General features: G+C 39.8%; 1 protein-coding gene across 1 annotated transcript in view; it reads left to right on the top strand.

Moving 5' to 3' along the window:
• Ttf2 (transcription termination factor, RNA polymerase II) overlaps positions 1 to 22,627 on the top strand; it is a 39,158-nt gene that overhangs the window by 9,713 nt on the left and 6,818 nt on the right. Inside the window, exons 4-19 of the mRNA XM_005389052.2 lie at positions 2,054 to 2,120; positions 3,267 to 4,214; positions 4,508 to 4,622; positions 4,949 to 5,110; positions 7,010 to 7,137; positions 8,195 to 8,276; positions 9,757 to 9,873; positions 11,242 to 11,392; positions 13,367 to 13,472; positions 15,342 to 15,523; positions 16,237 to 16,390; positions 16,677 to 16,768; positions 17,383 to 17,465; positions 17,848 to 17,981; positions 18,721 to 18,891; positions 21,225 to 21,283. Coding sequence (XP_005389109.1) covers positions 2,054 to 2,120; positions 3,267 to 4,214; positions 4,508 to 4,622; positions 4,949 to 5,110; positions 7,010 to 7,137; positions 8,195 to 8,276; positions 9,757 to 9,873; positions 11,242 to 11,392; positions 13,367 to 13,472; positions 15,342 to 15,523; positions 16,237 to 16,390; positions 16,677 to 16,768; positions 17,383 to 17,465; positions 17,848 to 17,981; positions 18,721 to 18,891; positions 21,225 to 21,283 — 2,751 coding nt within the window. The remainder of the gene's footprint in view (positions 1 to 2,053; positions 2,121 to 3,266; positions 4,215 to 4,507; positions 4,623 to 4,948; positions 5,111 to 7,009; positions 7,138 to 8,194; positions 8,277 to 9,756; positions 9,874 to 11,241; positions 11,393 to 13,366; positions 13,473 to 15,341; positions 15,524 to 16,236; positions 16,391 to 16,676; positions 16,769 to 17,382; positions 17,466 to 17,847; positions 17,982 to 18,720; positions 18,892 to 21,224; positions 21,284 to 22,627) is intronic.

Genomic DNA, 22,627 nt, shown 5'->3' on the forward strand with positions numbered 1-22,627 from the left:
ATTACTCTGGCATAAAGAAGGACAAATTTGAATCATTTGTAGGAAAATGTATATATCTTGAGGCCATAATGTTAACTGAAATAAATCAGACACATAAGCTTAAATATCACATGATTTATCTTGTATGAGAAACCCAAAGTGTAGCAAATAACAACTTAAATAGCAACCCAAATAAAGAGCAAAATAAAAGATGATAGGAAACAGGGCAATAGATCTTTTGCAAATGGGAATGGAGAGGAGGGTAAAGGGACTTAAAAAGAATTAAGATGTGTTATATACATATGCCAGTCCCCACAATGAACATAACGTACTACAAACATGTACTAATAATATATATTTAAAAAAGTAAAACAGATACTATTGTTGAAATCTTCCAGTAAAGAGTTCATTGCCCATAAGGAGGGTTTGGTTAAAAATAATACAAGATCTTTAAGTGGAAAACTATCTGTAAAATATATATTTGAAAAAGTCCTTTATATACATGTTCTTAGAGAAAAATATCCAAAGCATATTAAGTTTTAAAGAATGGCAAAATATAGTTCAGGTTGAGTATTTCTTCTCTAAAGTGCTTGAGACTGGGAATATTTTCAGGTTGCAAAGTTTTTCAGATGTTGGAATATTTGCTTATGCGGCTATCATGGGGTTGGGACCCAAATCTAAACGTGAAATTAGTTTGTTTCATATATACCTTACACATATAGCCCAAAGGTAATTACTACAGTGTTTTAAATAATTTTTTGCATGAAACAAAGTTTTAAAATATAGAATTTTCCACTGTAGCGTCATACTGGTGCTCAAAAGGTTTGGAATTTGAAGTATTTCAGAGTTTTGGATAAGACCTACTCATCTTGTATTATGGTACCCATTTGTGCAGAAGAGGAAAAAAATAAATATATATATTTGTATTGACTTTAATGTGCATTTGAAAATCTCCAGAAAGATAAAAAAAAAAAACAATAAGAATGGTTACATATTGGGAGGAGGGTAAATTGGGCAAATAGGGTATTGGAAGGTGGTTTTCACTACCTTTTTATACTTTTCCATCGAGTACATTACTGTTTAAACAAAGTATGTATTAAAACTCTTAAGTGGCTAAAACTTTTTAGGAACCATTTTAAGCAGTGAAGAAAATCATTCTCTTTTATTCAGTAGTACTTAACCAAAAGGCAAGACACAGTTGTGAATAAAGAGATATATTGTAACTTGTTAAAGATAATAAGGCGTTTGTCCTATAATATTTCCCAGTGTCAAAATTTTGTAGGTTATATTCCCCATGGTCTAGTTTTGCATGTTCTTTCCTTTCTTTGTATTTCCTGTGAATTGGTAATTGGATTTAGAAGTCTGACCAGATTCGGGTTCCTTTTTAGTTTTGAAGGATGTTTTTTCAACATACTTTTATAGGTAGTATTATTGTGGCATCCTTACCAGCTGCACAATGTTTGGTGATCTCTCTTCTTTTGACGGTAGCAGCCATTGCTGATCAATGTCTCCATTTTAGTGTTTTTTACAGAATGAAAACAACAGACCTGTGCATGCTTTGTGGTTATATCATCTTTATTCTTTGATTTCCTAGGCTTTAAAATGTCTTGTGCAGTAAAGGTTTTTTTGTTTGTTTTTTTGGTGCTGGGGATTGAGTGCAGGGCCTTTGCACTGAGCTACATCCCCAGCCCAGCTCTTTTTTCAATTTTTATTTTAATACAGGGTCAAGATCTTGCCAAATCACTAAATTATCCAGGTGGAGCCTCAGTTTACAGTTCTGCTACCTCAGCCTCCCAGAGTGCTGGGATTATAGGTGTGTGCCGCTCACCCTTCAGTAAAACTTCTTATGTATATACAGTGGTGCTTCACTCAGTTCATGAATTTAATTCTTTGCACAGTTCTGGTCACAAACTGAATTGGATGAGAACTGAATCAAATTACTAGTGTAATTGGTTTCAGATGACATCCCAAAGCCAGGATCAGATAGTTGTAAGACATTTCCTTAGATTAAAAATAAGCTCAAATTTTAAAGCCTTTTTGTAGCCTTGATTATTTGTACTTTATACTTCATTAGGTTGTTCTTCCGATGCACTAGAAGTAAGAAAGAGGGGAAACGATGGTGTGGAAGTGTTCCATGGCAGGTAGGAATTGTTCATCTGTTTTCAGATCTGTGTTAAAACTGTTAAGTACAGCACCTACTGAAAAGACATTGCAGTCCATGTAAACCTGTAGTCTTCTTCGAATTGGATCTGAAAGAGTTTTCTTTATGCAGGATAGATCCTAAAGAGACTATAATTCAAAGAACCATTTTTTTTTTTGGACCTTTTTTTTTTTCCCCGGTACCGGGAATTGAACTCATGAACTTGTGTTTCAATGCTTGGTTCCTTCTCTGTCCATGATCAAACTTTTCTAAGCCTGGAGGGAAAGTCAGACTAAACCAAAGTGGTTTTTATGACCCAATAGCCACAATGTATATTCTTTAGGAAAACCAATCTCTCAAGATGAACTTGTCCCCAAACCTAAACACTGACTTACTATACTTACTTTGATGTTTGGCTTTAAGAAGATTTCACTGGAGGAAATACAGCACTGCCGGGCAGTGCTGCTGAGCTAAATCCTCAGCCCCAACCATTTGTTATAGTCAGGATTTTATGTCTCCTATTTCACTCATTCAAATATTTTTCAGGATATTAAGTGTATTCAGTACTGTCCTAGTTAGGAAAAAAATCAGATATTCTTGACTAACTTTTGGAATAAGCTAAATATAACTCATAAGCACCTAGAATGGTAAAACAAAGACAGACCTTACAGATATCCAATACATGGGAAGCTAGACATGGGGAAGTGATAGTACTTACCTGGGCAAAGATATGGCTTAGATCTTGGTTCTGTATTTCCTCCAGTGAAATCTTCTTAAAGCCAAACATCAAAGTAAGTATAGTAAGTCAGTGTTTAGGTTTGGGGACAAGTTCATCTTGAGAGATTGGTTTTCCTAAAGAATATACATTGTGGCTATTGGGTCATAAAAACCACTTTGGTTTAGTCTGACTTTCCCTCCAGGCTTAGAAAAGTTTGATCATGGACAGAGAAGGAACCAAGCATTGAAAGTTAAGAAACCAAGTCTTTGTGAGTTTAACACCTGTTCTTTTTTAGATGGAAAAATGATACCAGAAATGTTCAGAAATAGTAAGCCACTTGTATTGTATTTCCATTTTCTCTGAAAAAAGGAGTACTCTAGATACACAGATTGCGTTGTTTTACATTGCAATTATTTTCATTGTCCCTAGGATCCTAATTCTAAAGAACATCCTGTCACCAGTAAGTGTCACACCTCTGAGCCATTTCCTCATCCTTCCAGCCAGCTGAGAAACCCATTCAAGGTGCTTGACAAGAATCGAGAACCAACTCTTTGGAAACAGTCCATCCAAAGGGAAGGTGAGAAAAAGCCAGATGATAGGAAGCCAAGGGAAAAGGGAGACCAGCTCTTAGATCAAAAGAAGGTGCAGAAGCCTGACTCTAACTGCCAGATGGAGAAAGGCCTCTCATGTAGCCTGGTGATAAAGAAAAAGCAACCTGGAGTTCAAGAGAATGAGCAAGGGGAAAGAATAGAGGCTCAGTGTGGAGAGGAGGAGCCTGAAGGAAATGCCTCCGAACAGCGCAATGGAAATGAACTGAGAGCAGCATCCGTGTCTCCTCAGGAGAAGTCAGATGGTGAATTTCAGGATGTCCAAAACAAATCAGACCTTCTGAGAGGAAAGAAAGCCCAGCTTCTACCTCGAACTGTTCACTGTCAGAACCCAGTAAACCAGCCCCAGAAAGAGGGACACCTCAGCAAGGCTCACCTCAAGAACTGCAAGGCTAAGGAATCAGAGGCAAAGGATGGCCCAACTACACAGAACTTCCAGAAAAGGCTCCCCCGGGAGCATTGCCAGGCCCAGGTGGAAGCCCATGGGCCTGATCAGAAAGGACCAGTGGCACCAGGGCTTTCTCTGGGAGAGGCTGCCTCTAGCAGTGATGATAGTGAGGAAGATGATGTTGCTTTAGCTTCTGGTAGGCCAGAGAGCCCACTACTCTTTGCCTCGACGATGGACAAAGAAAAGAAGGACAATCTTCCCCTCCCTGATCAAAGTGCGCAAAGAAAAATACCTATAGCCACAAGTATTTCCAGCAAGGTAGAACCCTCCAGCTCAGCAGCCCAGCATGTGTACCTTACCACACAGCTCAGACAAAAGAAGGTAACTCATGGCTTGTGCTTTGTTTCTCAGAGCAAAGGATTACTTGCTGTGGGCAGCTAGGAGACACTATCCGAAGAGCTTTATGGCAACCCTGGGAAGGTTGTATAGGTGGATGTTTAAGTTTCTCACTTTTCCTATGTTTATATTTGTAAGGGTTTATAAGCCAGCTGGATTAAAAAAAAAAAGCCCAGTTTTTCCACACATAGTTAAAAGTCCATAATTTTAGTTTTAATCTGAAGCCACCCTCTAACAACTGGGCAGGAACAATCCATTTGATAGGATCTGTTTTTCAGAGCACATTGGCATCAGTGAACATCCAGGCTCTTCCAGATAAGGGTGAGAAGTTATTAAAGCAAATCCAGGTGTTGGAAGAAGCACTTGGTGCCCTGACCCTCTCCCCAGAGCAAGGTAAGTGGGTTATGCCCCAGGACTCAGGGTTTTCTTAAACCTGAAAAGAGACATTTTGATAAAGAATGTGTTGATCCATTCACCTTTCTGTTCTACTGTCTGCTTTTGTTCTTTCTTTTACATTATACCTACAATTTATAAAAAACTATCTCCAATTTTTTGTGACTAAAATTGTCTTTGCCATTGTTTAAGTACTGTTAAAACACTATGTTCTCTATGAGGCCTTCCCCAGCCTATTGGATTGGCAGTAAGCTTACCTCCACACAGACAATTCCTTTACTTGCTCTTATCAACTTTAATCTGTTCTTTCCTTGTTTCTTGAGTAGGAGCTAATGAGAATAGTAATGCTCAAGCATCAAAACAGAGCAACTTCACCAAAGCTGCCACTGACCCTCCCCAAGTGGTGCCTGCCCAACCCCTTCCGGGTCATGATCTTCAGCCTCTGGGATCTCTAGGACTGAAGGCAGCCTGTCAGGGAGCTGCTGGAGGTAGGATCTAAGCTCCTGGGAAGAGCTACCCTGTGAGTTAAATGTTAACTAACAGGTGTCTTTACCCATGAGAAGGGAGAGGCCATTCTAGAATTGAAAGTCACATGCAAATTAAGGTCATAATACTTTGTAGAGCTTTGTACAGTGTTGCTTAGATCCCTGTGGGCCCAGAGACTGTGTCTGCCTTGTACCATTGTATGCTCATCAGTCAGACAAGTGGCCAACATAGAACTCACCTGTCAATGCCTGTGAGTGAAAACTCTAGCAAATACTATTATCAGGTAGGTAGACCGGCATGTGGATGAGTGTGTGCTAAGGCAGAGCAGAAGAGTGATATAACTGAAAACCAGTAACTTACAGACCCACAGAGAAAAGTAACCCCCTGTACAGCTAAGCATCTCCATTGAAAACTTCCCAGACAACTTTGCAGAATGAAGGTCCTAAATAGATTAATTGTGTCATCTTATGAGCTGGTTTGCAGTCTGGAGACAGAAGCTCAGGTTGCCTGGCAGGAACTACATAGAAAAGCCAAATTTCTCCCACTGAAGAACTGCTAGAGATGTAAAAAGTTGAAGGACAGTATTAAGTATTAGCAAAGGGGTGAGAAATAGATGTGGAGCCATTTGAAGGTTAAGGCCACTCTAGAAGGAAATGAGAAAGCCAACTTGTTCAAGTATCATAGAAGACTTGGTTACTCAGGCCCTTTGAAAACATTGCCATGTTACAGTATCGTTTCATAAAATAATGGTGACTGAGTCACCTAGAGAACCATTACATTATGTTAAATTATTATGATAAAATACATGTGATATATCTTGGAAATAATTTCATTAAGATAGTTCTAAAACATTTTAGCGTTTAATTGGTGTTCATTTGTCCAGAACACTTTGTCTTGGAATGCTTTATCCCTAAAATTGCAGACAATCAAGGTCCCTGTTGTTATTAACTAACTTCTTGTAAAAGTCATCTGTATAGAATGAATGGGCTAACAGTAGTGCAGTAGTAGTCAGCCCATGACCTGAACACTGGGGGCCTCCCTCCCTGTATACTCAGACTTCAACAATGACTTCTACCCCGGCCTTTTTTTTTTTTTGCTGGCTTTTTTTTCTTTTCAGCCAGGGATCATTTCTTCCTAAAATACTGGGTGATGTTACTTTTTCTCTGCCAACTTTTCAAAGCTGGAAAATAAACTATCAAAAATATCAAGAATGGGACTGGGTGTAGCTCACTGATAAAGCACTTTCTTTGCGTGTGCGAAGCCCTGGTTTCTATCTCCAGCACTGCAGAAATACAAAAGAAAAAAAGGAAGAAACAGTTAATGATTACTGTTTGATCTGTCTTGCATGTCTCTATTTGTTTTCCTGAGAAACCACTTTGAAGATATCAATAGTAATACAACAGCCATTGTTAATTTCCTACCACTTTGTCTGTAACTCTGTATTGCTTGTATTGTTCCTATGCTATTTTGTAAATGGATGTCTGTTTGTTAATATGTTTTCCTTCTTTTATTTTTAAAATAAATTAAGAAAAAAACAATGGCTGTTATGTTGCATATTGTCTTCAAAGTAGTAGTTGGTCAGATTACCAGATATAAGCATGTAAAATTAGTCCAAATAAAAAAAATTAAGCATTAAAAAAAAAAGGAAGAAAGAAAGAGAGGTGGCTTATCTTTTCATTATACTTTCTATTATTTTGTCCAATGTTACAGTTATTGTTTTTGTGTTTATAAACACAAACAGAGAATGAGAACAGAGAAGTCTGTGAGGGCAGGTGAGCCTGGAGGCAAGAATTTTTAGTCAATAAAGATCCACCACTTGACAAATGAGTAATTGCTGTTTTGCAGCTGTAGCCAAGCCACAGCACTTGTGCCATCTTTGGGTAACACCTATTTGTCTGCAGGCCCTAGAAACCAAGATCACTATTATGCAGTGTGGAAAGTCACAAGTGAGGCCATCGATGAGCTGCATCGATCACTGGAGTCCTGTCCTGGTGAGACAGCGGTGGCAGAAGATCCAGCTGGCTTGAGGGTGAGCCAGGGCAGAGTGACAGTAGTGTTGGAGTCTGTGAAGACAGAGTACTGTGAAACAAAGTTGTAGGTTATAAATTTCTATAGCATAAAAGGATCCATTTAGTAAGTTTTGGTAGGGGCCACAAGGCAGCAAAAGAATCTATTCATGATGAATGAGTTAGAGTGAAAGTACATACAAGACATTACAAACAATTAGAAAATACCTAAAACAAAGATAAAGTTGCCTTGTATTGTAGGACAGCTATATACAAAGTATAAAGGGGATTCAAAATAAAGGAAACATCACTCTAAGTCAGAACTTGCCTGCCTACTTTGTGCCTTAAAGAAAGTGCAGGTCTTTGGTAGAGAGAATGGAAATAAAACAGCAGTCAGAAGGAGTGGTAGCAGAGGGGAGGTTGGTATTGCTAAGTGATAATGAGGTGTCTTTGGTCTCCAAGCTGGGAGGAGCAGGTTGTTTGGGGGGGTTTCGTTGCTGTGGAGCCTGGCATTGATAAAAGAACTTAGATTTGAATAGCTCCAGATAAATTGTGGAATCAGTAGAATTTTGAGCAGGGAATTTTATGAAGTATAATTTTCTCACAGAGTATAAGGTAAACTGGAACACACAAAGGTGAGATGGGGCCTCCAGTTAAATTGAAATCTCTGATTAGCAGCACAGACTGGGATGTCGATTAAACAGAGGAGAGTCAAATTTAAGAGATAATTGGGACAAGCCAACAGCATGGCTAGTGAAAGTGGGCTATGCAGTCAGAAGTCTTGGTTGTAAGAGGCAGACGCTGAGTTCAGCTATTTTTTTTCTTTTTACTGCTTTCACTAAGCAGAAAACTAGGACTCAGGCTCACTCAAGGAGTGAGCCTCCTGATAGAAATACTGAACATTAGACGTAAACCACAACTACAACGTTGATGCATCAGTGACTTAAGCAGCTTATAAAACAACTAGAATGTTAGAGCAACAGCTGATAGAAAATAAGAGTGCAGAGTCCATGTGACCAGCACTTAGTGTAGCTTTTCATTAGGAATTTATGCTTAACATTTGGTTATTACCTTTGTCAGGTCCCTTTGCTACTGCACCAGAAGCAGGCATTAGCCTGGTTACTATGGCGGGAAAGCCAGAAGCCACAGGGAGGGATCCTGGGTAAGTTTGGTACTATAGTTAAAAGCCAAGAATGCTTAGGCATTGTGCTAAATGTATGGTTTTATTCAGTTCTTCCTCATTCTATAAGCAGGTACTATGATTCTGCATTTTACCGTTGAGGAAACAACTGTAGAAGTGTTAAGCAGCTTGCACAAAAATATACAGCTGCAGCAGAAGAGATAAGAGGACTGATTAAGCAAGGAGTAGTTTATTGTGTGGTGTCCCCCAGATACTCTAAAAGAAGTGGAATGCCAGGCTGCAGTCCAGTTCCAGGAGAACTGGCCATAGCCTTGTTATAAACTGATCATGACGTCTTTGCTATAAGCACTGGAGAAAACCAATGCTATGTGATATGTTTGTAGGACTCAGCATATAGCCATACTTATGGGTGTGATTTATTGCAGTCAAAGAATACAGATCACAGTCAGCAAGAGGAAAAGGCACATGGGGCAAAATCCCGGGGAAAGCTGATACAGGCTTTGAGAGTCTTCTAGTGGAGTCACACAGGTTGCTTTCAGTTCCCCACAGTGAGTTACAACAACGCTAGCAAAATGTTCCCAACCAGAGAAGTTTGTTAGAGACTTAGTTCTCAGAGTGTTTACTGGAGACAGGTCACAGGGGCCGCTTCAGCCTGGCAGGTACCAAAATTCCAGACACCCAGAGAGACAGCAGTATTACACTTAAATGATAGTGATTGTGCAGATGATTCAGGCAAAATGAGCCACTCATCAGCTGTGCCATGGTGAGAGCTCTGCCTGAGTATGAGTTCCAGGCAGCTGCCAAGGGCCACCCTTTCAAAGGTCAGCTCAGAGGCCTGCTCTGTTGACTTTTCAGCACATTAGCAGTGCCCGCCGTGAGTCATAGCCCATGCTGTGGTTTTCTTCCATTCTGTCAGAACGATTGTTTCAAGTAAATGCAGCGGCCTGGGGTCTGAGCCTCAGTGTCATGACTGATAAAATTAGGAAGGAGTACTGTGTAGGGTATGAAGAGTACAGTAGGTAAGGTCCACGACTGAACAGTGATGGTACCTAAGAAGTGTTAGGTTACAACCTTCTTTGATGAAGAAAGTAAGGCCATGGAGGACTGCTTAGAGTCTGTGGTAGCAGTAAACTAGGTGGTGGGACATGTCATGGCTGGACTATTTTGCTTTTGGAGGTAACAGATAAAAAGTGTATGTAACATCGTTAAACAAGAATAGATACTATCCAGCACAGTGTTGGATAGGGTAACAGTGTAGTATGGAGACTAGAATAAGATCCAATATTATATGTGCTAAATGCTACAAGAGTCAGTAAATGTCTGGCCTAGATTTCCAAATAAATAATAAAGGTAGGATTGATTTTAACAAGGAAGATAGAGAATCTATTAAGGGAGGCAAAGATAATGATAAGAATAACACTGGCATCAAAGAGAACAGGGGCAGTGGTGTCAGTTCTTTGCCCCCAAGTAATTTGTTCCTTATTGTGTTTTTGTTTTCCAGCGGATGATATGGGCTTAGGAAAAACCTTGACAATGATTGCACTTATCCTGACCCAGAAAAATCAAGAGAAAAGCAAAGAAAAAGACAAGGTGGCTTTGACGTGGATTTCCAAAAATGGTAGATAAAAGTGTCTAATGCCATTTCCCAAATCCTTTGAACCAGCTGACAGGGAACATTTTTAAGCTGCCAAAGGACACCTTTGATTTTATTTAATTAATCTAGAAAACCAGTATTTGACTGCTTTCCTATGGTATCACTTCTGATGCTGAGTATACAGAGTGTAAGTGATCAGTTTTTCCCTTTTAATGTAAATGCAGCTTCATCTGTGATTAGAAAATATTTATGGAATAAGTATAGTAATTATTATTTTTGTTGATATTGAGAATAAACTCCAAGGTAGAGCCAAATGAACATATAATCTTTTTAAGGGAAATTTGTCACAAATTCACATTTTAGCATCTGTATTGGAAACTTCTTTTCCCATGTTTCTGAAATTCCAGACATTTCTAGATGATAAACAGTTATAATCTCATCTTGACTTATATATTTAAAATATAATAACTTTATACATAAAGATCCTGTATATTATGTGAAGATAACACCGCATGTAAGTGGCCATGTACATTTCCTCTTGGTTGTATAGGTAGTTTGAGGCCCCCTGCTCTCAGGGCCTGTGATGACTCCTGTTGCATGACCCTATGCGGGGCAGTATGTGAATGTACACAGATGAGGCGCAGTGGTACCCAGGCTCTGTCACTAGATGGTTCCAGTGTAGTGTTTGCTTATTTTATAAGAGGATGTGTGTGTTTTAATTGACACATAAAAATTTGTGCTTAATATTTTAATATAGAAGTACATTAAATGATACTTTTCAGAAAAGAATAATAATACTGCCCTATTATGAATCAACTTAGGAAGCGTTAAGAAATGATCCAGTGTCTACCCTGGCCACTCTGGAAGAGCATTTCTTTTTCAGACTAAGATCACATATTGCCTACTTTCTTTAGCTTTTCTTTCTGTCTGAATGGCTGGCTGATTTCCTAATTGATTGATTGATTGATTGATTGATGCTGGGAATTGAACCTAGGGCCTTAGCACTAACCTATATCCCCAGACCTTTTTATTTTTTATTTTGACACAGGATTTTGCTATGTTGCTAAATTGCCAAGGCTAGAATTGAACCTGTGATCCCCCTACTTCAGCCTCCCATAGTACTGGGTTGCTATGCAACTAAGTTGCTAACAACTAAGCAGGTTGCTACCATGCCTGGCTCCTAACACTGTTAAAGGGAAAGATAAATAATTAATTTGGTTTATAAGACTATCTCTTCCATTTCCTAGTCAGCTCTGTGTAGAAATAAGAGCAACAGTTAAAAATATTGATTGAAGAAATAAAACCAGCCAAGAGAAAGAGGTAATGCCCTAACGAAGTTACAGGCTATTTAATGAATGTAACTAGATATTGATTTATTTTGTTCCCCTCAAGACTCCTCTGTCTATACTTCCCATGGAACACTAATTGTCTGTCCTGCTTCCCTGATCCATCACTGGAAAAATGAGGTAGAGAAACGTGTGAACAGCAACAAACTAAGAGTCTATCTCTATCATGGGCCAAACCGGAATCAGCATGCAAAAGTGTAAGTGCAAAGTACTGTGGTCTTGGGGGTGCCCAGCACCTGGGCTCAGGGGCCCTGCTGAATTTTCCACTTACTGAGCTTTGTTTCATCAGGACTAGTGACGTGTGTGAAGATCAAGGGAAGATTTTCATTCTCATCACCAAACAGCCTTTGTCTTTTACTAAGAGATACATCTTGAGATCAAATGCTACTCTTTTGCCTTGTCCTTGTCTTTGTCCTCTATAAAGACTGGCATGTGAGAAGCCTGAGATGCCTGAGTTGTCAGCCAGGTGGCAGCAGCGTTCCCTGGCAAATGAGGCTACATCGTAGTATCTTGGTTGCTAAAGTTGTGACTCTAGAACTCTCGCTCCTTTTCTGTCTGTGTGAATGGAACCATCCCATCCCAATCTGAGTGTCTTAATAAAATTCTAATGCTTACTTGCTATAGGCTAGATAGGTAAGTGAATAAAGTGTGTATGTATATATGTACATATGTGTGTTTCCATGTTTTTATGGCAATATTTTTATATACAACTGTCTAAGAAGTTTTAGACTTATGAATTTAGGATGATTTGCAGTGGAATATTAGACCTAACTGTAAATTTTTGAAGTGGGATGCTCAAGAAGGAGGAAAGATTATAGCAGGTGTTAGTCCTACTCTCTTTTTTTTTTTTTTGGTTGCTGGGGATTGCACTCAAGTTCTGCTGCATGCTAACCAATTGCTTTACCACTGAGCTATACCCCCAGCCCTGTTTTCTGTTTTTAAAGGAATTGCTTTATGTTCCTAATTGTGATGTGACTCTCTGAAGTGAATATGTTAGTGTTTTAATCATGCATAAGGTCAAAGTTTTTGCTACCTTTAAATAATCTCTCTTCTTAACCTTTGGTATTAGAGATATCTCATAAAGAACAGGGCAGCAATCTTTCCAAAAAAAATTGCCAGGTTGGTGACCCTCAGTCTTATACCACAACTCTTGTAACTAATAATCATTTCAGCACGCAGAAGGAATCAGGGCACCAACGACAGACCTTCAGACTTTCCCTGCAGAGAGTACTTCGAGTTGTCTGTCTTTTTTCTGAATTTTTTAAATAGGTAAATTGGGCCTCACTTTATTTATGCTTTGAGGATAACTAGTTTGATAGTCAAAATATACTAGTTGATTGGTTGGAATCATTCTCAATTATACTTTATATATCATGCTAAATTAACTTATAAACATTGCTGCCTCTGTGAATTAGGCATATCATATTTATCAAAAGTTTTTACTGACAGTCTATCAGGTACACTATATTAATCTTCTTTGGAATAGTACTTGTATTGTTAATAAGCATCTTTACATGGAAAGAGTGCAGGCAAGGTAAACAGAAAGCTTATAGCATGTATTTTTATACATATAGTTAAATTAGTGGGTTTACACAAATCCATTACAGTAGAGAGAAAGCATCACTGTTGTGAAGTGAGCTATGCTTTGAGGATTTCTTTTCTCTCTGAGATTTTAATTGTTTTCCTATCAAATCACTATTAAACATCAGTTCCCTACTTTCTGTTTTGGCCAGGTTATGTCAAGTTAAATATAACCCCACCCAGAGGTTTTCCTTTCTGGCTTATTGGATGGGAATAGGGAGGTTGTTCTAGCTATGGTGAACAGACTGTAAAAATGATCAGAGGAAAGAAATATGGAAGCCAGGTGGTAAAGTTTACCTCCCTAAAATTGTGTGTGTGTGTGTGTGTGTGTGTGTGTGTGCGTGTGTGCGCACACGCGCACATGCCCACACATGCACATATGCAGGACACAATCAAATCTGTTCTCTCTTCTTGCAGCTAAATAGGTAAAATTTACCTCTAAAAGATGTATGTTTGTGTGTATTAAGGAATATGTTAATCCTGTTGTCTATCCTACCAGCCCTGGGCTATTTTATAAAAATATCAACTCTGTCTCTTGTCAGAGTACTAGAGGGATTGTTTACTGTGTTCTTTGTGTTGTGTCTGTGCAGCCTCTCTATGTATGACATCGTGATTACTACTTACAGCCTTCTGGCCAAAGAGATTCCCACAAAGAAGCAGGAGAAAGAGGTCCCAGGTGAAAACCTCAGTGTGGAGGTGAGACTTGGGGTTTTGGGGAGATAGAACTGGAGCCGCACATCATCTAACAGGCATCTTTTGACAGCCTCAGTGAGAGCAAAGGTGCCTTCTTGTAAGGTCAGGAATATTCTAAATGGTCTACCTGTGGACATTCTTCAGTTATTTCTTGTTTCGTTTCTCTCATTGTAGTGACCTCAGAGAGGAAGGTTGATATTTGGTGCCGGGTTCAGCTGTGTGTTAGGACTAAAGTTAACTACACTGCATTTGTAATGTTAATAACCCCGTGAATATAAGAAAACTATACTTGTTGCTATTTTTAGCTTAACAGTGTGTGGAGTAGATATACTCTCATGTTATTTTGCATATTTAGTGTGCAAAGCAGTATTTTCATACATGTTTTGGTATTAGACCATCATTCCTTGCCTCCTCTCTACTTCCTAAAAAAAAGCATTGCAAATGCAGTAATTCCTCACCTTAGGAACATTTGAGTTGTAAACTTCCCCAGGTGTATTGTATAAGATTCACTTTGTTGGATTATGAATGAATTCAATTTATGAAAGTAATAGGATGACAGGCCAGAAGCTAACTAGTAACCATGAGAAACCCTGAGTGTTTTGGGGCAGATCTGTGAATTAAAGGCTTTATTATATAATTATTATAAGGATTCCCCCCAACTGCTATGAAAATACAGTATTATTCTAAGAACTAAGTTTGTATATATGTTCTTATTTTTAGTCACAGATTTCTTTATTAGGGAGATCTCTAGAATCTGGTCTCAGATTCATGATTAACACTGACTTCTTCTTTTTTTTGAGACAGGGTATCACTATGTAGTTCAGGCTGGCCTTGAACTCACTTTGTAGCCCAGGCTGGTCTCAAACTTGCAATGATCCTGCCTCAGCCTCTCGAGTGCTGGGATTACAGGCATGTGCCACTACTCCCCGCACTGACTTCTTATAAATGATGAACTTCTCCAATTCCTTGATAGTTGCCCATTGCTTTCTAGTTAAAATCCAAATTCCTTCATGTGGTATATTAGGTACACTGTGGTCCCGCTGGACCTGTGTGTCCCTCATCACTCATCAACCTTCACCTCCCTATGGCGCTCATGCTGTGTCATACCGATGGATGTCTAGTCACTGTCATGCTCCCTCAGACATTTTGCCCTCTCTTGCTAAATGCAGTGTTATGCTGCCACTTGTTTTTCCAGGTTATTACTTTCTGTTTTAACCTGCTTCAAGAATCCTTTCTGGGCCACTCCTTTCTCACCATTTGGTTGAATGTCTCTTGTAGCACTTTGTGCTTACTTATTCACAGCAACCCGTGCAGCAAATATGGCACTCCTCTATGTCAGCGGCTGTCTCAGGTGTCATGGGTGCCACAGTGAAAAGAGCAGGTAGCGTCCCTCTGGCATGTGCCGGGTTCTCAAGTATGACTTTCTGTATATATATATCATGTATAATTATGTTTTTCTCCCTTGCTAGAGGTTAAGAATTGTCCTTAGGTCCGGCTTAGTACCTTAGATGTAAAAATAGATTTCTAGTAAATTTTTAGTAAATTTAGTAAATACTTTATTGAGGAAGTAAATGTGCAGGCTTACAGCCATTGCTGAAATGTAGTTTGAAAGAATAAATGAAACCTCAAATCAGAAAAAAATTTTACTGTTAGTTATCTTAAGCTTAAGGACTGAGACTCTCAAGTGACCTGTTTCTTGCACCCAGGTGAGAGGTTTTGCTCTTGAGTTTTCAACTCCGTTGTGTATAATTGATCTAAGCAAGTTGGAGGGTAAAAGTGGGTCCTTAATACTTGTTTGTTACCCTTGTTTATCTCCTTGAAGAAGAAATATATTCCCATACTGTTCTTGGATTTCCCTTATGTTTCTTCCAGGGCTTCTCAACACCTTTGCTCCAAATAGTCTGGGCTCGAATCATACTGGATGAAGCTCACAATGTGAAGAATCCGCAAGTGCAGACGTCAGTTGCTGTGTGCAAGCTGCAAGCCCGTGCCCGTTGGGCTGTCACTGGAACCCCCATTCAAAACAACCTGTTGGATATGTATTCACTGCTGAAGTGAGTAAACTCCTTGGGATTGTGGTACTGAGCCATGTCTGTAACCCTTCATTATTATTTCTTGTCTCGTTATAACGCTCTGATGTGTGCCAAATTATCTTGTGTAGCAGATGACAAGCCTGTCAACCTTTAAAGGGCAAAAGAATTAATATTTATGAGAAAATATCTGTTGATTGACTGGCTGATAGAGGACTTTGATTATATCCAGCCTCTATTTATACAAAAATGTAGGTAGATTGAATTAAGGGAAGCAAAAGTCATTTTTCTTTCATTTAATGAATGTCTTGGGCTATTTCTCCTTTAAAACATCTGGGCTAGGTCAGGACTGCAATTTATTTGAGGCAAACACAAAAGAATGTTGATTTTAAAATATATGCTTTTATTCAAAGTCAGCCCATAAAAGGATATCGAATTTCTTTGCTAGCCTTTGAAGCTTCCAGAATAAATTCTAGCTGTTGGTTATATGTCCTACTGAGACAATGTAGACGTTGTTAATAGGAAAAGTCACATTTTTAAAATGTGGTATCCATTATTGACATAGAGCCTTTTGATCTGTCTTGCAGAGATTTGCTGTGAAATTCACTTTTAAAAATGATTGGATGGCAGATATAACAAAATCTGATTAGTTTTCATCTTATGTCTTGCCTTGAACCTTTTTTCCATTCTCTCTCATATTTCTTCTTCTCTACTCTGTGTCCTTCCCAACAAGAAAGATTTCTCCGCTGTTCTCCATTTGATGAGTTCAATCTGTGGAAAAGTCAGGTCGACAATGGTTCAAAGAAAGGAGGAGAGCGGTTAAGTATTGTAACCAAGAGCCTTTTGCTGAGGAGAACAAAAGACCAACTGGACTCCACTGGCAAACCCTTGGTAATCAAATTTATACCTGTCCCAGGGGAGGCGGGGCAGGGAGATGACCATGTACTTTTAGGTTTGCACAGCCATCTGTTATGTGCTTCGGGAGCCTCTGAGTTTCCCATTTTCCCGTGAAGAGGCCCAGAATTTTGGTCTTGCGCCCCATGTTATTGAGTCCTATTGTGCTGTGTTATTTTTAGGAAAGTGTAAAAGTTGCTTTTGGGTTCACTATATTTGGGGGATTTGCTCTGTGGTATTCAGTTCATTTTTATACCAGCTTCATTTGTCCATATTCTTCCAGGTGGCATTGCCCCAGCGTAAATTTCAGCTACATCATTTAAAGCTTTCCAAAGATGAAGAGACTGTGTACAATGTCCTTTTTGCAAGATCAAGGTATGTGCAATAAAGAAGCACTTTCTCCCATGCACTGTTACTTTATTCCTCTTTTTGACTGGGAGTGAGTCAAGGGTCAGAGTTCCTTAAGCTATATTTGATCTGTCAGGCAGCCTCTCACTGGAGCCTAAAAAAGCTGCTTTATTTTTTTTCCCCTAAATTCTAGATTTGCTTTCTCCTACGTGGAACCTCTCATTTCCAATGTAGATTTTTTCTTTTTGTTTTATTTGTTGATTTGAAAGAACAGTTTTGTTTTATAGTTATTTCTTTTGCATTACCTTTGGCCAGTGCTTGCTATGAGCTTGGAGCCACTGAAGAGGCCCACTTCCACGGTCTGCCCATGCGCCACTGCAAGCACAGTTAAGCAGTAACCTGTGTAAACCTGTTTGGTCTTAGTGACAATTACATGTGGGCTTTCTTTCTTTTTTTTTGTCTTTTTTTTTTGAGACAGGGTCTCGCTATGCAGTTCAGGCTGGCCTTGAGCTTACTTTGTAGCCCAGGCTGGTCTCGAACTTGCAATGATCCTCCTGCCTCAGCCTCCCGAGTGCTGGGATTACAGGCGTGCGCCACCACGCCCTGCTCACATGTGGGCTTTCCTTCTTGATCTGAGGCAGGTCAGCTCTGCAGTCCTATCTAAAAAGACATGAAAATGGAGGAAACCAATCTGAAAGAAGCCCTGATAATCCATTCCATAGAGGTAAGCCAGGCACACTCCTAAGTGCACATCCCTAGTAAAATGTAGATTTGCACTCAGTAAAATGGCAGAAATAGAGGGTTGTGAATCGTAAATATAAGGAGTTAGGCTTTAGCTAAGAACCTCAAACCATAATAAAATAAACACAAGACCTGATGCTGTAAGCTTCTTTTTAATTGTTTCCTAAACCTACTTTTAAAAATACATGTAGTCTATAAGGAAAACCAGTATTTCAGTTGGTTTAGTTATTGTCGAAGTGAATTATAGCTAAATTATTGGATCTCAAACTAGCTTAAAATAGCTTCATTTAGTTTCCGATTCCCCCCCAGATTTCTCTATGTTAAATCCTATACCCATTCCTGGGGTTTATCTTCTCACTTGGAAGTGGCACGAGAGTTTGGGTCCAGTGAGCCCAGGCGCCTGGTGGCAGCAGACTTGCAGAAATCCAGCACTGTCCACATCCTGTCCCAGCTGCTGAGACTCCGCCAGTGCTGCTGTCATCTTTCTTTACTGAAGTCGGTAAGAAGAAACCTTGCTGTTGCACCATAATTTCAGTTTCTTGCCATTGAGGTCCAGTCTGCTGAATCAAGAGAAGTGGTTTTGGGGGGTTTTATTTTTCTCTTTTGGTTTTTGGTAGGATGAACAAGAAGGGGCTTGTTTATTTTACTTTATGTTAATCTCCTTTAATCTTGATGATTTCCATGGCATTGGGAGGAAAATACTTTTATTGTTAATTTTAGACAAACTTCGTTTTAGAATGGGAAATGACATTTTGATAAAAAGGAAACCACTTGTGAATGTTTTGGTTTCAGAATGTAATAAAGCTAATTTAGTTATTGTTGTCTAGTATTGAGGCTATTAGAGGTAGATATGAGAACGCAAGTAGTTTTACAAATTGCAAAGTTGCTATATCCAAAATTAAGAGGCATGTTTATTTCAGGAGCTGGAGTAATGTGTTTTGACTATCAGTAGCTTAATTAACTGAATTGTTCTCGCAGGGAAAAAAAAATAGAATGATCATGTAATCTGTCTAGCAAATCTTTTTAAAATTCTATCATGTGGTTGATCTTTATGATAATGAAAAAACTTGCAGGATCACACGTTAAGCAGAATTGTTTTTGAGTAGTTACTGAAGAGAAATTACAAGACGTTTTGCTCCGTCAAGCGTTAAGCAATCAGAACTTCATCAACAAGTAATAAGGCTCACTGCCATGACTCTCCAATAGCAGCTCCTGTCCCTTTTCTTTGTTGCCCCCAGGCCCTGGATCCCTCGGAACTGAAGAGCGAAGGCCTTGTCTTGTCCCTGGAAGAGCAACTCAGCGCTATGACCTTATCTGAACTCCATGATGCAGAGCCATCTCCCACTATTTCCCTTAATGGGACATGCTTCAAGGTGGAGCTTTTTGAAGACACACGAGGGAGCACCAAGGTACTTTTGTCCCTCTGCTTTTAGTAGAGCACTTTGGTTTCTCATACATTTTCCTGTGTTGGAGCCCTCATTTGTCTAGGTGATTACAGCCTTGATAGCAGAGCTGGAACCCTTAGATTGTAGTTGGTCAGATTCTCCTTCTAGTCTTAAAGCCTCGGCTATACCACAAAGATCACGAAAGCCGTATTACACAGTAGTCTTTCAGAGAGTGATTTTGGAGAGTTTTGCCATCAAGGCAGCCTTTGGGTTACGGATTACTAGTGAAGAAGGCTGCCAGGTTTGTGCTAGTGCTGGTGCCTAAGCAATCAAGCGATTTGTTAAGGGAAAGCTTGAAAGGAAAATCACAAGGACTGGACCCTGGAGACTGTAATACACGTGAGCACCAGTTGTTTCTCCGTATTGAAAGGCTTCATCTGAGAGTATTGTTTCCTGTGCAGCCTTCTATCTTCATTAGTTCTTCTGTTCTGTTTTCATCAGAGCTTTTTAAGGCTGGAGAGTTCTATTAGAGGAAGCTATGCTAAGCGGTAACTTGAGTCCTGCCTTTCCGTTGGCTTGGAATGTGCTCCATTATCCCGCATGCCCTGAAAGTGGGGCTTGTTTCTTTCTATTAGGATCTTAAGCTGCCAGTCCTAGCCTCAACCTCTTTTTTTCAGAGGCTTTTTAAAAAAACGTAAACTAGAAAGGAGGTCACTACCAAGGAAATAGAATTATTTAAAGAAAGAAATGCTTCCTCTTAATTAAAATTTTAAAACATTTCCCTAGGTCTTTCCAACAAGTAGCTGAAGAAAATATAAGAAAAGCCCCACATGTGGACAGAATTCATGTTCTACAGCCTTTGTTAAAATTTATATTCCTAAGACTTTGTGTTACTTGTGTAACACTCAGGCAGTATTCACAAAGCTTCATAACAAATAAACCCATTAATATTAGTTTCAACCATGTAAAGTTGTTTGCTGTGGGGAGAGAATAGTCTAACTGGAATTTGACACCAGCTAATGGACCATGACTCTAGCCCTCCACCTTCAGGCTTCTCAAAGTCTCTTTTGCTAGTGTTCTCATGTGGGAATCATGGTGCCTTCCACGCCTCAGGTGACCAGGACACCAGGCACGTCAGTGTCTTTCCACTGTTAACTAAAAACAGCGAGATCTGCTTTTCTCTTGCTCAGTTCAGAGGTGCTGTCCTTGCCCTGTAGATGTCAGCACGTTTGCTAAGACTGGAAAGCAAACTGATGTTCTGGAGCTCTATAAGTTACTCATAAAAACAGCAGTTCGGAAGGTGGGAGCTTGGTGCATCCTAGAGTTTATCTGGCTTAAGGCCCTCTTTACTGATGAGGAATCTGTGTTCCAAGATGGAGTAGCCATGGGTGGCAGAGCGAGAATTGTAGTCATTCCCTAGTGGATTTCTGGACCAGTATCCTTCTTCCTCCAGCATCCTGGGGTGTGACTTTAGGGCTCACAGATGGTTTTGAAAGGTCTGCTTTCACTTCAGAGGAATGAATCCAGTTACTCCCCGGAGTCATGCCCATGCATTTTTACTGGCTGCAGCCATGTGGACTGGAATGCATTTTCAGGGGTAAATACTCAGTTTGTTTGCAAGCTTTCACAGCCGCTCCTCAGTCTCAATAGGTCCTCTTCAGTGATGTTTGAAGCAGTCCTTAAGTGGGTAAGGATCTTTTACTTCCGCAAATATTAGGGGAGCACTTTGTCCTGGCATGTACGAGACTGGAGTATAGAAATGAACGAGACATGTGCTGCCTTTGACCTCATGGAGTGTCTCCGGTCCCGGAAGCAAGGGATGATATTTAAATGATTAACATCTCGCTCGATTGGGATCCTGATAGTGAAAGCAAAAGGTGCACTAGTAGGATATAGGCAGTGGGCACCTGAAGTATACGTTGAGGGCTGGGGAGATCTTAAAAAGTGACATTAAGCCGACAAGGTGTTCTAAAGTAAAGGGAACAATAGACAGTAATGAGATAGGGCGTGGCTGCTGGAAGAATTTTGGTATGATCAGAGTGCTATTTGAGGAGGTTGTGGTGGAAGATGAGCCAGAAGGAGTAAGTAGCAGTCCGGGCAGCAGTGATCCAGCCTGTTCCTTAAGGAGCTCAGGCTTTGAGTTCAGTGGGAAGCCGTGGAAGGGGTTGCAGCTCAGGGAGGGAAGTGACAAACTTGGATTTTAGAAGCAGGTTTCTTGCTGCAGCAGTGGAGGTGGAAACGAGAAGGGTCAGACTGGAAGCGCAGTGGCACCCAGGAGACAGCTTCAGTAACTTAGGCAGAGAGGATGGAGAAGTGTGGAATCCTTAAACTGCAACATCAGTGTACCCTTTTCTCAGATATCATCTCTGTTGGCAGAACTGGAGGCAATCCGAAGAACCTCAGGGTCCCAAAAGAGGTAAATGCGTTATTTTATTATCCAAGCATTGCTTATAATTAAGCAAGGAAATTTGCTATTGCTCCTACTTGTAAGTCAAGCCTTTTTATATCAGGACCTTGAATCAAACTCTGCAAATTCACTGAGGTTATAGCACAGATTCCCTATGATTTCTAATTACAATATTTCTGCCACAGTTTGAAAAAGACATCTCTAAAGGATCAGGTAAGAGAGGCAGCTGAAACAGTATTTAAAGCAGTGAATCACATGAAAAAAGCAAGAGAGTGACGGAAAAGTCAGGCAGGGAGCTGCAGCAGTGCTGTCAGTGTGCTTGGAGACGGGGTGCATTGCCTCCTGAGTTATACTTTACATAATGTGGTACATCTGCTTTTGTATTTGTGAAGTTCTTTAATCTAGATTTTTAAAACTCTAATTGAAACATGGTTTGATTAATCTTGCATTCTTACATCTGGTAATCTGACCAACTTGGTTGAAGATAAAAATATTTAATATAACAACCACTGTCAATCACTATCATTTTGTTCTGAAACCCTATATCATTCGTATTGTTTTTGCTTTGTTTTGTTTTTGTCTATGTTGTTGGCATTTTGCTATTGTTCTTTTTTTTTTTTAATTCTCTTTAAAATACAAAAAAATAAAACATGACTTAGGGACAGTGTGTTGTTTTGGCTGTCACACAGTGGGTGGCTGGTATCCCCTCTCCCCGTTGTTTTTTTTTGTTGTTGTTGTTTTTTTTTAGTGTTTTGAGACAGCATCTTGCTATGTAGTCCAGGCTGGACTTGAACTCACTAGGCTGGCCTCAAACTCACAGTGATCCTCCTGCCTCAGCCTCCCAAGTGCTGGGATTAGAGGTGTGCACTACCACGCCCAACTATGGGATCCCTTTTTGCAGGACCACAGATATCTGGATGAGTACTGGACCGTCAAATACAATGAGGCTGAAGCTGTTACTTTAGTCTCGCCACAGTTTGTTTTTGATTTTGTTTAGCACAAGATAAAATGGAGTCTAGAAATAATTGGAAGCATTATAAACTTATGATTTGACCTACACATGGGCTTATATTAGCTTCATGGCACTATAACAAAATAACTAATATAATCCAGGAATGGTGGTAAACAGCTATAATTCCAGCACTCAGGGAGCTGGAGGCAAGAGAATTACAAGGTCAAGCCCAGACTAGGCAACTTAGTGAAACTGTATCTCAAAATTTAAAAGAAAATGGCTGGGGATGTATGAGCAGCTCAGTGTGAAGGCCCTGTGTCCAACTCTAGCATGGCGAAAACAAAACAAACCATAACAGGCTCCTGGTAAAGGCAGATTTACTTTGGCACACAATTCTGGAG

Source organism: Chinchilla lanigera, unplaced genomic scaffold (assembly GCF_000276665.1).
Source record: "Chinchilla lanigera isolate Chin_1 unplaced genomic scaffold, ChiLan1.0 scaffold00034, whole genome shotgun sequence".
NCBI classification, from domain to species: domain Eukaryota; kingdom Metazoa; phylum Chordata; class Mammalia; order Rodentia; family Chinchillidae; genus Chinchilla; species Chinchilla lanigera.